This window comes from Microcaecilia unicolor, chromosome 4 (assembly GCF_901765095.1).
Source record: "Microcaecilia unicolor chromosome 4, aMicUni1.1, whole genome shotgun sequence".
In the NCBI taxonomy this organism is placed as follows: Eukaryota; Metazoa; Chordata; class Amphibia; order Gymnophiona; family Siphonopidae; genus Microcaecilia; species Microcaecilia unicolor.
The window spans coordinates 61,969,713-61,985,237 of record NC_044034.1 but is presented as its reverse complement, the minus strand read 5'-3'; the positions used below and the strand labels follow the sequence as shown (position 1 = coordinate 61,985,237).

At 46.2% G+C, this 15,525-nt stretch overlaps 1 protein-coding gene across 1 annotated transcript in view; it reads right to left on the bottom strand.

Annotated features, from left to right (window-relative positions):
• The window catches only part of RNF17 (ring finger protein 17), a 785,154-nt gene that overhangs the window by 209,691 nt on the left and 559,938 nt on the right, over nt 1-15,525 (bottom strand). Inside the window, 1 exon segment of the mRNA XM_030200280.1 lies at nt 662-774. Within this exon segment, the coding sequence (XP_030056140.1) occupies nt 662-774 (113 nt within the window).

Here is a 15,525-nt window from a genome sequence, read left to right as displayed (position 1 = left end):
TTTCAGAAAGGGGACAAACAGCTGGTGGCTGCATAATGTGTGTGTGTGTGTGTGGGGGGGGGGGGGGGGGGCAGGGAGCAAAAGGATAAGACTTTTCTCAAATAGATCAGAAGGAATGAGGAAAGGGAATCCAAGGCAACAATGCCATGGGCAGGACCGTTGGTAGGGAAAAGGTAAGATGGGTGTCATGTAGGGAGAGGGAGAAAGTGGTGGCATAGTACAATGACATTATCATGACAGCAGCAGGAGTACATCAAACTCTCCCCCTCCCACCTGTGATATTGGACAACATTCCTACTCTGACTGCCCACAGTGCTTTCAGCTCCAAGAAAGTCTTGCCAGATAGACAGTAGAGAGGGAAGATGATGTGCCAATTTGAAAAAGACTGGTAATCACTGACCTATATCAAAATTTATGATTAAATCCTTGTGTTTTGCAAACCCAGAAAGCTAACATAGTAGTGGGGAAATGTGGCATAAAAGACTAAGTAAAATGAGCAGGCAAGAAACATCTCATTTTATATAAAAAGAACAGTGAATTACCATATAATTTGAAACTAGAGAACAGTCCAATTTTATGTAATTATATTGTTACTGCTATCTAAGGACCTCAATGACACAGCCTAAGTGCAGTTCAGTTCTAGAAGAAAAATCTTCCATACCTTTTTCTCAAAGCCAAACCTTTTTTAATCAGATATTCAGAAATATCAATAATCTGCCCAGCTTCATCTTTGCAGGAAATTTTCACAGGTAATGGCCATGTCGAAGTATTTTCCTAGGAATCCAGGAAAATTACAAAAATAAAGCTCCTTAATTTTTATCTCATTGGTAAAGCAAATTTGCTTATCTATGTCCTCCTTTGACAACAAAATAAATCAGAAATATGAGTGCATGACATCTGAACATGCTAGGATAAAATATGTCTGGGTTCAGCAACTACTAGAAAACTTAAGTGCAATTCTTCCCATCACACTCACAGAGGTATAGTACCCTCAGAATATAACACTCAGGGATATGGGAAGATTTGTCTTTCTGATTTGTTTAGCTCTGTGGAAAATATCTAATGGATAAACAACTTTGATATCTCCATGGACAAGTAGGATGAGTCAGCCACACAGACTGGTTCTTCCGGTTGAGGATAGCAGGATACATACACATATCTAAGCATGAAGACTTTGCTGGTTAGAGATTGTGAGTGTGGACAGCATCAATATTCTAAGATCTACTCTCTTCTTAATTTCTTGAATTTTAATTTTTCTTTTGTTAAATGTGGTAAGTCTTGGATAAGTTACGCCTTCAAATGGAGAAATAGTCCTGAACTGAAGTGGTAAAGGGCTTGATGGGAGGCCCACAGTTCCCCTATCTCTGGTACTATGGAAAATCCCCAGAATATTTAGGGAAAAGGACAGGTGACTTCCATTTGGAGTACCAATAAGAGCACTAGAAATGGATTTTTGTTGACAAAGATACTCGGATTCTTATGGAAAGCACGACAAAGTGTTGTGAGAATTCTGTGAAGAACCTTTAGGCTGCATTGGTTTAGACAGAGAATCTTTAAAAACACTGATCATATGTTGGTCTGAGGGGTTAATTCAGCATGAGAAAGTATAAGCCAAAACATATGGTTCAAATACCATGAGGCATTTTAGGCAAAAAAGAATGAGGTGAAAGGCTTAAATGAGAAGTAAAAGGAAGAATGGCAGTTAACTGCCGAAGTTCTTTTGTGAGAAAGGTGTTCCCTAACGTTTTCTTGATCCTTTATTTGTGTAAACTTGACTATGTCATTAGATTTATGCCGAGATCCCTGGTATCTAGATTCTGGCTACCTGAAAATTTGCACCAAAACTTTGGCTATTTAGGTTCTACGCAGAGATATTGATGTTGAAGTTGTGTACTGACAAATTCAGTATTTATTGGATTTTGACTGCTTCTACATTAAAAGCAGATTCCTGTGCTAAGTGCCTGACACAATTTTAACAAAACAACCAGCAGACCACCAAGTCCAAAAAGGAGCACAAGAAATTTAACACCATCATTAAATTATAATGCATGATGTGGCCAAGTTTCACCAGTCAGCTGTGTCACGAGGCAAAATTGTCAAATAAAACTAGATTGAAATCATACAATCAAATTAAATCTGTAAAACATAAGATTAAAATTAAAATCAAATATAAATAATGAAAACGATGTGAAACACCAACATCCATCCAAAAAAAGTTATCACAGTAGTCATCAAGCAGACAATGCTCCAAAGTGCATTACTTCTGGGATAAGGCCCACCCAAGCAGCAGCACACCTATCTGTATCTGGCAGGGATCCTGTAATAAAAAGGATTTTAGAAATTGCTTTTCAACTCTTATCTGCCTTGACCAACAAGTGCACTCGGGGTCTGTATTTGTTATTAGAAGTAATTCAGTTTTAAAATGATTGTTTAACTTTGATTGTGTGAAAACAAGTTGGAATGTAGAAGATAAGACACAGCTCTAATTAATTTGGTATGTGAAGAGGAGGATGGTACTTGTTTTTGAGTTCAGACTGGCCATGTGGACTTGGAAACATGTGACCACATTCCCACAGTATGGTTTGTTCACCTATTCTCAAGCATTCTGTAATTTTCCTTGGCTCTGAAAATAAGCTTAACTTAATAAAAAGGGGGGCTTGTTGCAGCAGAGCTCTGAGGCTCATCTGTGGGTGGACGCATCGCGCAGAAAGGTGTTTCTGGTCATAAAGAGACTTCGGGCTTTCGCTGCAACGGGCCTCCCGGCTGAGATAAGGGCTAGAAATTCCTGACCAGTGATGTATGTATAATATTTTTTATTTATTTTATTTATTGCATTTGTACCCCACATTTTCCCACCTATTTGCATGCTCAATGTGATTTACATAGTACCGTCAAAGGTGTTTGCCCAGTCGGTGGATATAAAATACAAAGTTGTATAGTGATCGCATGATGTATAAGTGGAGGGTCGAAATGGATGAAGATTGCATGTTGTCCTGTGCGATCATAGTCATGCTGTGTTGGTAGGTGAAGAGGGTTACGTGGGGTCGTTGGGGCAGGCCATATATAATATGTATATATCTGTCTAATAGCTTTCTTTTAGTTAGATGATTTAATCATTGTAGATTTTAGAACCTCTAATAAAGGTCTCATTTACCTAATACGAATCCAAAAGAATCCACAGTAATTATTGAGTAGTCTGTGTCAGTGAGACAGGCTGTAAATCCATAGCAGTACAGATCCCCAGACCTACCAGCTATAAACTCTCATCACCTCGCCATCTCGCCTACCTTCTGGAGACAGCTTTACCGGCCACGAGCAGCATGACTGATACATACATGCTGCTTACGAAGATCTGATCTTTAAAAAGTACACAGGCGGGGAGGATGGTGGTGTTGAGAGACCAGATTGCCTACAGGTGGGAGATGGAGACTGGATCGCCCATGGGGTGTTGGGTTCTTCTGCCCACCTAACTACCGCCCAGGCCCATCCGAAATTGGGTGTCTGGCTATGCCCCTGCATTGTACAGTTATAACGGGGAAAGTGAAGACACAAAGGTCAAAATCACAAAATCCACCTGTGAATTACAGTGCTTAACTGTGCTGGTAAGCAAACAAATATTGAAGATAGGACCATTGCTTGATTTCATATATTACAATAGGCTGTCTTAGCTGGCATATTACATCTCATACTGTCACACAGAAATTGAATCATCCCTGATGCAGCCAGGATGGCGAAATGTGGCGCTTTGTCAGAATAACAGAATGATTTCTGTGGGATTAAACAGCTACCATATAGAATGAAAGAAGCAGGTATAGAAACTAGCCTTAAGGTAAAATTATGTATAATCATACCTGATAATTTTCTTTCCATTAATCATAGCTGATCAATCCATAGACTGGTGGGTTGTGTCCATCTACCAGCAGGTGGAGATAGAGAGCAAACTTTTGCCTCCCTATATGTGGTCATGTGCTGCCGGAAACTCCTCAGTATGTCGATATCAAAGCTCCATCCGCAGGACTCAGCACTTAGAGAATTACACCCACGAAGGGACACTCTGCCCAGCTCACCACCGCCGAAACGGGGGAGGGGAATTAACCCAGCTCATCCCCACACAAGTGGGGGAGGGGAATCCGTCCAGCTCATCCCCGCGGAGCGGGGGAGGGACACCACACCCGCCGATGCGGGGGGATCTGGCTTATCCTGCAACCGCAACCGCGGGAGGAGCTGACTGACCCTAACACCGCCGAAGCGGGAGGGGTACAAAACTGCCCTACAGCCGCACGAAGCGGGAGGGAGTGCCGGCAGAATTTTAAGTCTCAATCCAGCCCCGTAAAACGGAGGGGAGAGGAATGCAGCAGCTCACTGTAACACAAACTCGTCTTAACTCTTGAAGAATCCAAGTGAAAAAACTTGAACACGAAGTCTTTCTGAAGTAACTGAAGACTGAACTTGAACCTGAAATGCAACCAGAATAAAAACAGTACAGATATCTGGGAGGGGCTATGGATTGATCAGCTATGATTAATGGAAAGAAAATTATCAGGTATGATTATACATAATTTTACCTTCCATATCATCAAGCTGATCAATCCATAGACTGGTGGGATGTACCGAAGCAGTACTCACCCAGGGCGGGACATAGAAATCCCTGACCGCAACACTGAAGCTCCAAACCGGGCCTCCGCCCGAGCAGCCACAGTCAAGCGGTAATGCTTGGAGAATGTATGGGCCGAAGCCCAAGTTGCCGCCTTGCATATCTCTTCCAAGGAGACGGAACCGGCCTCTGCCATCGAGGCCGCCTGAGCTCTTGTGGAGTGAGCCTTCAGCTGGATAGGCGGCACCTTCCCCGCGGCCACATAAGCCGCTGCAATGGCTTCCTTGACCCATCTTGCCACTGTAGGCTTAGCAGCCTGCAGACCCCTACGAGGACCTGCATACAGGACAAACAGATGATCCGATTTCCGGAAATCATTGGTCACTTCCAAGTATCTGATGATGACTCGTCTCACATCCAGATATTTAAGAGCAGAGTACTCCTCTGGGTAGTCCTCCCTACGAAAGGAAGAGAGACAGAGCTGCTGATTCACATGGAAGCGAGAAACAATCTTGGGCAGAAAGGAAGGCACTGTGCGAATAGTCACTCCTGCCTCAGTGAACTGCAGAAAAGGCTCTCGACATGAGAGCGCCTGGAGCTCGGAAACTCTTCTGGCTGAAGTGATAGCCACCAAAAAGACTGCTTTCAACGTCAGGTCTTTCAGAGATGCCCTTGACAAGGGTTCAAACGGCGGGTTCTGCAATGCTCTTAGCACCAGGTTGAGATTCCACGCAGGCACCACTGAGTGCAGAGGAGGGCGCAGGTGATTAACTCCCTTGAGAAAGCGCACCACATCTTGCTGCGAAGCCAGGGAAGCACCCTTCAGGCGGCCCCTGAAGCAAGCCAGAGCCGCTACCTGGACTTTAAGGGAACTGAGCGACAGACCTTTGTCCAGACCTTCTTGCAGGAACGCCAACACTGAAGAAATTGGAGCAGTGAAAGGAGAAAGTGAGCCTGCTTCACACCACGCTGCAAAGATACGCCAAACCCTGGCGTAAGCAGTAGAAGTAGAGCGCTTCCTCGCCCTCAGCATAGTGGCGATGACCTTGTCTGAGAAGCCCTTCTTCCTCAGACGCTGCCGCTCAATAGCCAGGCCGTAAGACCAAAGGGGGAGGGATCCTCCATCACCACGGGACCCTGATGTAACAGGCCCTGCTCCACTGGCAGCCGCAGAGGATCGTCGACTGAGAGCCTGATCAAGTCCGCATACCAGGGACGTCTGGGCCAATCCGGACCCACCAGGATTACCCTGCCGGGATGCTTTGCCACCCGGTCTAGCACCCTGCCCAACATGGGCCAGGGCGGGAACACATAGAGAAGCTCTTGTGTCGGCCACTGTTGGAGAAGAGCATCTACTCCCAGGGATCGAGGGTCCCGTCCTCTGCTGAAAAAGCGCAGCACTTGGCAATTGGCCGATGACGCCATCAGATCTAGGCTCGGCTGGCCCCAGCGCTTCGTGATGTCCAAGAACGCCTGAGCAGATAGCTGCCACTCTCCGGGCTCCAAGGTATGGCGACTGAGAAAGTCCGCCTTGACATTCATGACTCCGGCAATGTGGGCCGCTGACAGCTGTTCCAGGTTCGCTTCTGCCCACTGGCATAGACTCATAGCCTCCTTGGCTAGAGGGGCGCTCTTGGTACCTCCCTGGCGGTTGACATAGGCCACAGCCGTGGCATTGTCCGACAGGACCCGTACAGGCTTCAACACCAGTACCGGGATGAACTCCAAAAGCGCCAACCGAATGGCTCTGAGTTCCAGGAGGTTGATAGACCACTTTGCCTCTGCAGGAGACCAGAGCCCCTGCGCTGTCCTTCCCAAACAGTGGGCTCCCCAGCCCGACAAAGAGGCGTCCGTCGTGACGACAATCCACTCTGGGGTCACCAGAGGCATTCCCGTAGACAACTTGTCTGTCTGCATCCACCAGCTCAGCGCCTTGCGCACTGCTGGATCCAAGGGAAGGCGCACAGCATAATCCTCCGACATCGGAGTCCAGCGCTGCAGCAGAGAGTGTTGAAGTGGTCTCATATGAGCCCTGGCCCAGGGCACTACTTCCATCGTGGCCGTCATAGAGCCCAACAGCTGCACATAGTCCCAAGCCCGAAGAGGAGAGGCTACTAGGAACTGGTCCACCTGAGCCTGAAGTTTGACAATCCGATTGTCTGGCAGGAACACTCTGCCCACTTGGGTGTCGAATCGAACTCCCAGATACTCCAGGGACTGAGTCGGGCGCAGCTGGCTCTTCTCCCAGTTGATGATCCATCCCAGGGAGCTCAAAAGAGCAACTACCCGGTCCACAGCTTTGCCGCACTCTGCATAAGAGGGGGCTCGGATCAACCAGTCGTCCAGATAAGGATGGACTTGTACTCCTTCCTTTCGCAGGAAGGCCGCTATGACCACCATTACTTTGGAAAAGGTCCGCGGAGCAGTAGCCAACCCGAAAGGGAGGGCTCTGAACTGGAAGTGTCGGCCCAGGACTGCAAAACGCAGAAAGCGTTGATGAGGAGGCCAGATGGGAATATGCAAGTATGCTTCCTTGATGTCCAAGGATGCCAGGTACTCCCCTGCCTTCACTGCCGCTATAACAGAGCGGAGAGTCTCCATGCGAAAGTGCCGCACTTTCAAGGCCCGATTGACCCCTTTGAGGTCGAGGATAGGCCGGACAGAACCTCCTTTCTTTGGTACCACAAAGTAAATGGAGTAACGCCCCTTGCCAAGCTGACTTTCTGGCACCGGAACGACCGCACCCAGGAGGATCAGATTGTCCAAAGTCTGCTGCACTGCCACAGCTTTGACTGGAGACTTGCAGGGAGAGAGTACAAACCCGTCTCTTAAGGGTCGGCAGAAGTCTAGCTTGTAGCCGTCTCTGATGACTTCCAGCACCCAAGCGTCTGAAGTTATTGTGGTCCACTCGCCCAGAAACGAGGACAGCCGTCTTCCAATCTGCACTGGGGCGTGGACCAAGACCCCGTCATTGGGTACGAGACCCTGGGGGAGGACCGGAGGGAGCACCTCCGGGACGGCGGTCTCTGCGAAAGGAATGCTGCTTGGGGGAGAAATTCCTCTTAAAGGAAGAGGGGGCAGAAGAACCCGACCTGCCCGGGTGGTACCGACGGGCTTCCTGAAACCGTCCTCTGGAGGTACCGGGACGAGCACTAGCCCGAGCCCTGACCTCTGGTAACTTCTTGCCCTTAGACGTGCCGAGATCGGTCACGATTTTGTCCAGCTCGACCCCAAAGAGCAGCTTGCCTTTAAAAGGCAATCTAGCCAGGCGGGATTTAGAGGCGTGGTCAGCAGACCAATGTTTCAGCCAAAGCCACCGCCGCGCAGAGACTGTCTGAGCCATGCCTTTAGCTGAGGCTCTCAAGACATCATACAGCAAGTCTGCCAAATAGGCTAAGCCCGATTCCAGGGCCGGCCAATCAGCCCTCAAGGAATGATCCGAGGGGGAAGCCCGCTGCACCATAGTCAGGCACGCCCTGGCCACATAGGAGCCGCAAACTGAGGCCTGCAAACTTAAAGCAGCCGCCTCAAAGGACGACCTTAAGGCCGCCTCCAATCTTCTGTCTTGGGCGTCCTTTAGGGCCGTGCCACCTTCCACCGGCAACGCCGTTTTCTTAGTCACCGCAGTGATTAAAGAATCCACGGTAGGCCACAGATAGGCCTCACGCTCACTCACAGCCAAAGGATAGAGGCGGGACATAGCCCTAGCCACTTTAAGGCTCGCTTCTGGGGCATCCCATTGAGCCGAAATTAAGGTGTGCATGGCATCATGCACGTGGAAGGTTCTAGGCGGGCGCTTCGTCCCCAGCATAATGGCAGAGCCAACAGGGGCTGAGGGAGAGACGTCCTCCGGAGAGGAAATCTTCAAAGTGTCCATGGCCTGTAACAACAGGTTGGGCAAATCCTCTGGGCTAAAAAGCCGCGCTGCAGAGGGGTCATCCGCTCCAACCGAGCGGGGATCCGTCTCCTCCAAGGAATCCGCAAAGGACCGTTGGGAGACCTCAGACACGCTGCCCTCATCTACATCGGAGGAGACAAATTCCTCCAAGGCCTGGGAATCAACCCGAGGGCGTTTGCCTCTGGGAACCTCAACCTCTTTACCAGACGAGGGAGCAGGGGCAGCGTTGTGCATGAGGAAGGCCTGATGCAGCAGCAAAACAAACTCGGGGGAGAAACCCCCAGACTGTGCACTTCCACAGCCTGGGCAACAGCCCTAGACGCACTCTCAACCGGCGCTCGAAATAGCGGGGGAGAGACATGCTGCGCATCCAAAATGGCGTCCGGCGCGAAACTCCGCGAAGGAGCCGCGCGGGAAGAACGGCTCTTAACATTAGCCGGTTTTGTGCCGTCGCCCAAATTAAGGGCGTTCATGGCATTAATGTCTCCAACCTCAAGGGCGGCCCCCGAAGAAGCCGTCCGAGCCGCGTGGCCGGCCAAGATGGCGGAGGCGAGGAGCGGGGGATGGGCGTTTATGGCGGGAAAAACCGCCACGCCGGAGGAAGGACCGGGACATTCATCGGTCACTAAACTGTCACCCATCAAGGGCGAATCAGGCTGCAAAATCCCCGCATCCCCTCTAGAAGCGCTCCAGCGATCCGGGGAGCGACCCTTTGCGCCCTCGCCCTCCGACGCCATATGCCACGAGGAGAAGAATCGGGGAACCCCCTGCCCGCTATAAAAAGGTAAAATTACCTGCTTGCCGCTCCGAGCTGTAACGAACTGGTGTCCCAGTGAGTAGCTGCAATGAACGTTTAAATAAACGTCAAAATAAACGCCTTTAAAGACGTTTAAAATTTTTTTTTTTTTTTAAACGGAGCCAGCGGGAGGGGGGAGAAAAGGAGGGACCTGGCACCACCAGGTTTGCACTTGCTCAAAAGAGCCCTCAACCCCAGGCCTCAACAAAACCTAAGGATTAGGCTTGGAGGCCTAGCCAGAGCTGCTGCTGTGTGTGACCACCACCTGCTGAGATAGAGAACATACTGAGGAGTTTCCGGCAGCACATGACCACATATAGGGAGGCAAAAGTTTGCTCTCTATCTCCACCTGCTGGTAGATGGACACAACCCACCAGTCTATGGATTGATCAGCTTGATGATATGGAAGTAGCTATTCTGAGCTGTTGAATGAATGAATACTATTTAGGACTGAAGGTTGAAAAAAAAGGACATTGAAATAAATAAGAATTTTACAAGTATATGCAAAAAGAAGAGATATAAATAGAAAACCTTGGACCGATGAGGAAAAGTGGTGAGGCAGCCTATGTATGATTTTGTACACATATAAGTGGATTACTAAAGATTAAGCCCACCTTCTGACAATCCTAAAAAATTATATAAAAGGGGCTCTTTATTTGAAAATGAGATACAATCGTGAGACAGGCATCAAAACTAACAGTGCACACCTAGAAAGAGAATCAACAATACGCTTCCCTCTAGAACTAATAATCTGGCTGAATTCTAAAACAATAAAAAAAATATTAAGCAGTATAACCAAAAGAAAATCTTTTAAATCAAATATAGATTAAGACAGTGGCTCTCAAACCTGGTCCTGGAGGCACCTCAGCCAGTCAGGTTTTTGGGATATCGACAACGAATATTCAAGAGAGATATTTGCATGCACTGCACCTCCAGGCTCAGGTTGGGAACCATTGGATTAAGCATAAGCAATAAGAAGTGTACTCACAGCCCTGTAACAGAATCCTCTAGAAGTTTCTCTGTCAAACAACCAAACTTGGTTTCAAAAGGGTTTGTATGTCTTGTGTTTGAGGTCAAAGGTCAAAAAAACCCCCAAATGTATGAATCAAAACAATTCAAAACCATTTTAAAACCACAAAGCACACTCAAAAGGGGGAACATGCTTAAAAACAAAAATACTTGGAGATTGCTGATTAAAATCCCAGGGATAATTTCTGGAAAATCTCTAAAATTTGAAAAAAAATAAAAGCATATTTAACACAACCCTATACAGGACAGACAAAGATGTTACATTACAATAGCTGCCAGGCCCATCACTTACAAATAATTTACCATTTAGTCAGTTTTTTCTTTGAGAGTGAAACAAAGACTATACTTACTAGTCATATGTGATGAGAGTTGTAGATGCCAAAGAGGCTACCTTGTTAAGAATATAAATGGTCAATGGAACTCACTCAGAGGAAGGAGAGGAGAGTAGCGGAATGCCTCAATGATTAGTTCTGGGTCTAATTCTGTTCAACATATTTATGAGCAACATTGCCAAAGGGTTAAAAGGTAAGGTTTGACTATTTGCAGATGATACCAAGATTTGTAACAGAGTGGACACCCCGGAGTGAGTGGAAAACATGAAAAGGGATCTGCAAAAATTAGAAGAATGGTCCAATGTTTGGCAGTTAAAATGTAATACAAAGAAGTACAGAGTGATGCATTTGGGGAGTAGAAATCCAAGGGAGTCCTATGTCCTAAGAGGTGAGAAGCTGATATGAACAGACAGGGAGATGGTGTCCGAGGATTTAAATTAACAAAACAGTGTGAATGGGTGGTGGCTGTAGCCAGAAGGATACTAGGCTTGCATTGAGTGACATAACCAGCAGAAGAAAGGATGTGTTGATGCACCTGTACAAGTGCCTGGTGAGGCCCTATGTGTTCAGTTTATTAAGGCCACATCTTGCCAAGGATATAAATAACTAGAAGCGGTCCAGACAAAGGTGACAAAAATGGTATGGGGTCTGTTGCCAAAACACGTATTACAAGAGACTGGAAGACCTGAATAGGTACACTCTAGTGGAAAGGAGGGACAGGGAGATACGATACAGATGTTAAATACATGAAAGGTATTAATATAGAAACAAATCTTTCCCAAAGAATGAGAAATGATAAAACTAGAGGACATGAATTGAGGTTGTGGGGGTGGTAAACTTTTGTCAGGAAATTTTTTTCAGACAGAGTGGCTGAAGCCTGGAATTCCCTCCTGAAGGAGGTGATAGAGACAAAAATGGTGACAGCATTCAAAATGGTGTGGGATGAACAAAGAATATCTCTAATAGAAAATGGATGGTATAAAAAAAAACTCCTAAACTTAAATGGCCTGCATGTGTGTGGATGTGTCAGTGACACTTGGATGACGACTCCTGCTGTGATGAACTAGGGCCGGTTTTAGGAAGACTTGTATGGGCTGTGTCCTGTATATAGAAATCCAGTTTAGGATGGGCTGGAATGGCTTAGACAGCCCAGTGCTGGGAAACTTTTACAGTCTGTACCCACAAATGACAAGACAGAAGGGCTGGAGTGCAATTGCAACTCCAGTATTTGTAATGTGTGACAAGGCTGGGCAGACTTCTTTGGTCTGTCCCAGAAACACCAAATAAAGATCATGCTCAAGTATCTTACATCACATTCATGTTGAGTTAATATGAATTGATGTGTGACAGCTGGCAGACTGGATGGATTGTGTTACTATGTTATACGAAGAGAAGAGAAAAAAAAATAGAAAAGACGACCCTATTAGAATCTAACACTAAGAAAAATGAGAACTAGTGTACGTGTTTTATGATCGTATGTCATATGGGATTATACAGATATTATGCAAAACATTGGCATGTGATCCAGGGTTTTTCCCATATCCTTCACAAACAGCCAACAGTCGCATATAAAGACAAAAATATTAGAAGAATATGCTGGCTCCTTCAGTGCTTCCAGTGGGACATAATGTGAAAAGAAACAAAATCACCTTGGTGATAATTGTTTAAATTGTGGAATTAATCTCAAGATCAACCCTGGAGAGAATATATAAGAGCTTAACTGTATATTTATGTTCTTTATGACTTTAAAAGAGAATAACACGAGTTTTAGGGCTCTGAAACTTTTCACTTCATTTAAATATGATTTGTATGATATGATACTCCCATTTGTCTGAAATGCCGAAGGGATGTCAACTCCTTCATATGTGTGTTTTAGAATTGACTGAAGGTTGTTATTTTGGCGGGCTATATGGCGATACCTGGAGATTGGTGGGGCAGTCTTTGCCTTTTTCCTCTGCGAGCATTTTATTGGATAAACATGAGGCCTTCCATGTTCCTAACAAACACATTAGGCTTTTAATTCAGAAGGCAGGAGTTTTGGGCAAGTAAGTTATTTTGGGGGTGTGGTGGGAGATCAATGTCCCTCCTATTGGGCATGGTGCAATTGTTTCCATGCCTTATGTTTGTGGAGTGACAAGCTTGGTCTTCTCCGATGCACAGAGGTTTTTTTTTGGAGGATTGGGAGGTTTACATTCAGTCTTTGCCTCATGCAGCCCGGACTGATACTTAATTCTTTTTAGGGTTTCGCTCTGCTGCGAGGCAAGTTTTCAACACCTAGAATAGTCACTAGTGGATGAATGAGTTTGTGTATGAGTTTTTTTTTTCTTTTTTCCTCACCTGGTATAGAGGGTTGGGGTTTGGGATCGCCATCCATGACGTAATGGTCCAGGGAGATCCGAGTCCACTCTTTGGATTACCCTCTTTTTTTATTCGGGGGGGGGGGGGGGGGGGGGGGGGAAGCGGGTGGGTTTAGCTAGGGTTATATTATCTTATACAGCATTTCGTTCAACCTGATTGGATTCCTTCATGTTCTTCTTTACGCTGTAAGCAGCTAGAGAGGGGGGAGATGTGAGCTTTCTTGTCCATAATATTGAGCATATTACCTATGCTGTGGTTGAACTATTTTCTTTCATGGTTTAATAAAAATTGTTTAAAGTTAAATATGATTTGTATGTAATGTAATCAAGCAGTATCTTTATTGAATAATTATGGGCAGATGATCAGAAATAAACAATTAGAACCAGACTAGCTCACCGGCTCTGACTGCTAATTGCATGCAAATACATGCCAAAGAGGGTGTCCCGCATTCCCCCAGATGATCAGCAGGCAGTGCGCCAAATACTACTCCACCTCGGGAGCTGGTGTTAGGATTTGCGGAGCAAGTGGGAGGAATAAGGAGACAGACAAACCTAGCCCTGGTGGTCCAGTAGAACCCAGATATCCCCCCCCCCCCCAAACACAGGGCCCTAGAGTTCCAGTGGATCTTCAGACCCTTCACCCCTCCCCCCGAATGTAACCTCCAGGCCCACCCCAACATAAAAAAATACCCTGGTGGTCCTGCGGGATCCTCGATAGCTTTCACTCTCAACGTTAGCCCTGGTGGTCTAGTATTGGGGTCCCCCTAAACCCAACTCCCTACCCTCATACCTTAGAAAGGGGGAAGGGACTAGCACTCCCTCCTCTGGGTACCATCTCAAAATGGCGATGAACTGTGTAGGTCTTAACTTCTATATAAGGCAATTTTCCCTTATATGGACATAAAGCCCTGCCCTTTGAAGTGGTGCACAGAGGAGGGAAGGAGTGCTAGTCCCTCCCTCCTCCATTCTAAATATGAGAGGGGTTTCGGGTCAGGGGGACCCCACCAATAGACCACCAGGGCTAGCCTTGGGGAGGGGGGCTGTCAAGGGTCTCAGTGGACCACTAGGGTACTTTTGCTGTTTTGGGGGGGGGGGGGGGGGGGGACTTGTGTGTGTGGGGGTGTGTGAGGCCATGGAGGTCACCAAACCTTGTGTTTGGCCAGGGGAGTGGGTTACATGCTGGGAGGGGGGGGGGGGGTGAGGGGGTCCACAGACCTCCAAGCCCCCGTGTGTTTGGCAGGAGTGGAGGGGGGCCTTGGTCCCCAGCATGTACCCCCCACTTCCAGACCCTTGTGTTGGAGGGCTTGAGGTTTGACAGGTCCAGGCTTTTTCTTTGACAGCCTGGATTTGTCAACCTTCTTCTGCAGGAGGATTGTGCCTTGAGCATGTGCTCAGGCTCAAATCCTCCTGGTGCTTTTGCCCTGATGATGAATGCTAATAATGCACCTAAATTTACATGTTATTAGTGTTGACCATTGGGGCGCTAATTTACCTACGCTGTTCCAGCGGTATTTTTATGGCGCTGTTTTGGAACAGCAAGGGGAATGATCATCTGCCCATTTGTGTTTCAGAAGGGTATAAGCTTTGAGACTTATTCCAAGCCAGCCCCGATTCCAATGTCATCATTAGCAACATCACTGGAACACACAAGAGGCTACTGGAATGCACAGAAATCCTAAGCATTTTTAGCCTTTCTTCAACATTTTTAAAGTGATTTACAGCATTTTTAGATGAACACACATGCTCCTCTATTGAATATGGTTAAAAAAAATTTTTTTTTGAGAGACTTCCCATAAACAGTCCTTGGGGAATTTTAATCAGCACTTTCCAAGTATTTTTATGTTTTCAGCATGTTCACCTTTTGAGTATGCTTGCTTTGTAGTGTTAAAATCAAATTTTTAATTTTTTTGATTCTTAAATTTTGAATTTCTACCATTTTTTGTGACCGCTGGCCTTTAAGCAAGACACAAACCTTTTTGAAACCAAGTTTGTTTCACAGAGAAACTCTGGAGGATTCTGTTACAAGTCTGCGAGTACACTTCTTATTGCTTATGCTTTATATCAATTTCTTATTTAAAAGGCTTTTTGCTATACTGCTTCATATTTAATTGTTTAGAATGCAACCAGATTGTTAGTTCTAGAGGGAAGCATATGTTTGATTCCCCTTCCAGGCACGTAGTATGGGTAGTTTGTTGTACTGTTTGCACAAGTTCTGCACTTTCACAGATATGTTTAAGCTTCATTTCATGCCTGTCTCACGATTGAGCACAATGATGCAAAGGTTCATTTTGTGATTTTGACATCCGTGTCTTCACTTTCCACATTACGATGATTATACAATGTAATTGATATGCACTTTGGAGCACTGTTTGTATGATGACTATTATGATATCTTTTTGGATGTTTGTTGATGTTTTACATGGTTTTCATTATTTATATTTGATTTTAATTTTAATCATCTCTCTATATAAAACGCACCTCAAACGTTCTAATGAAGCCTCACTTACCCAACATTCTAA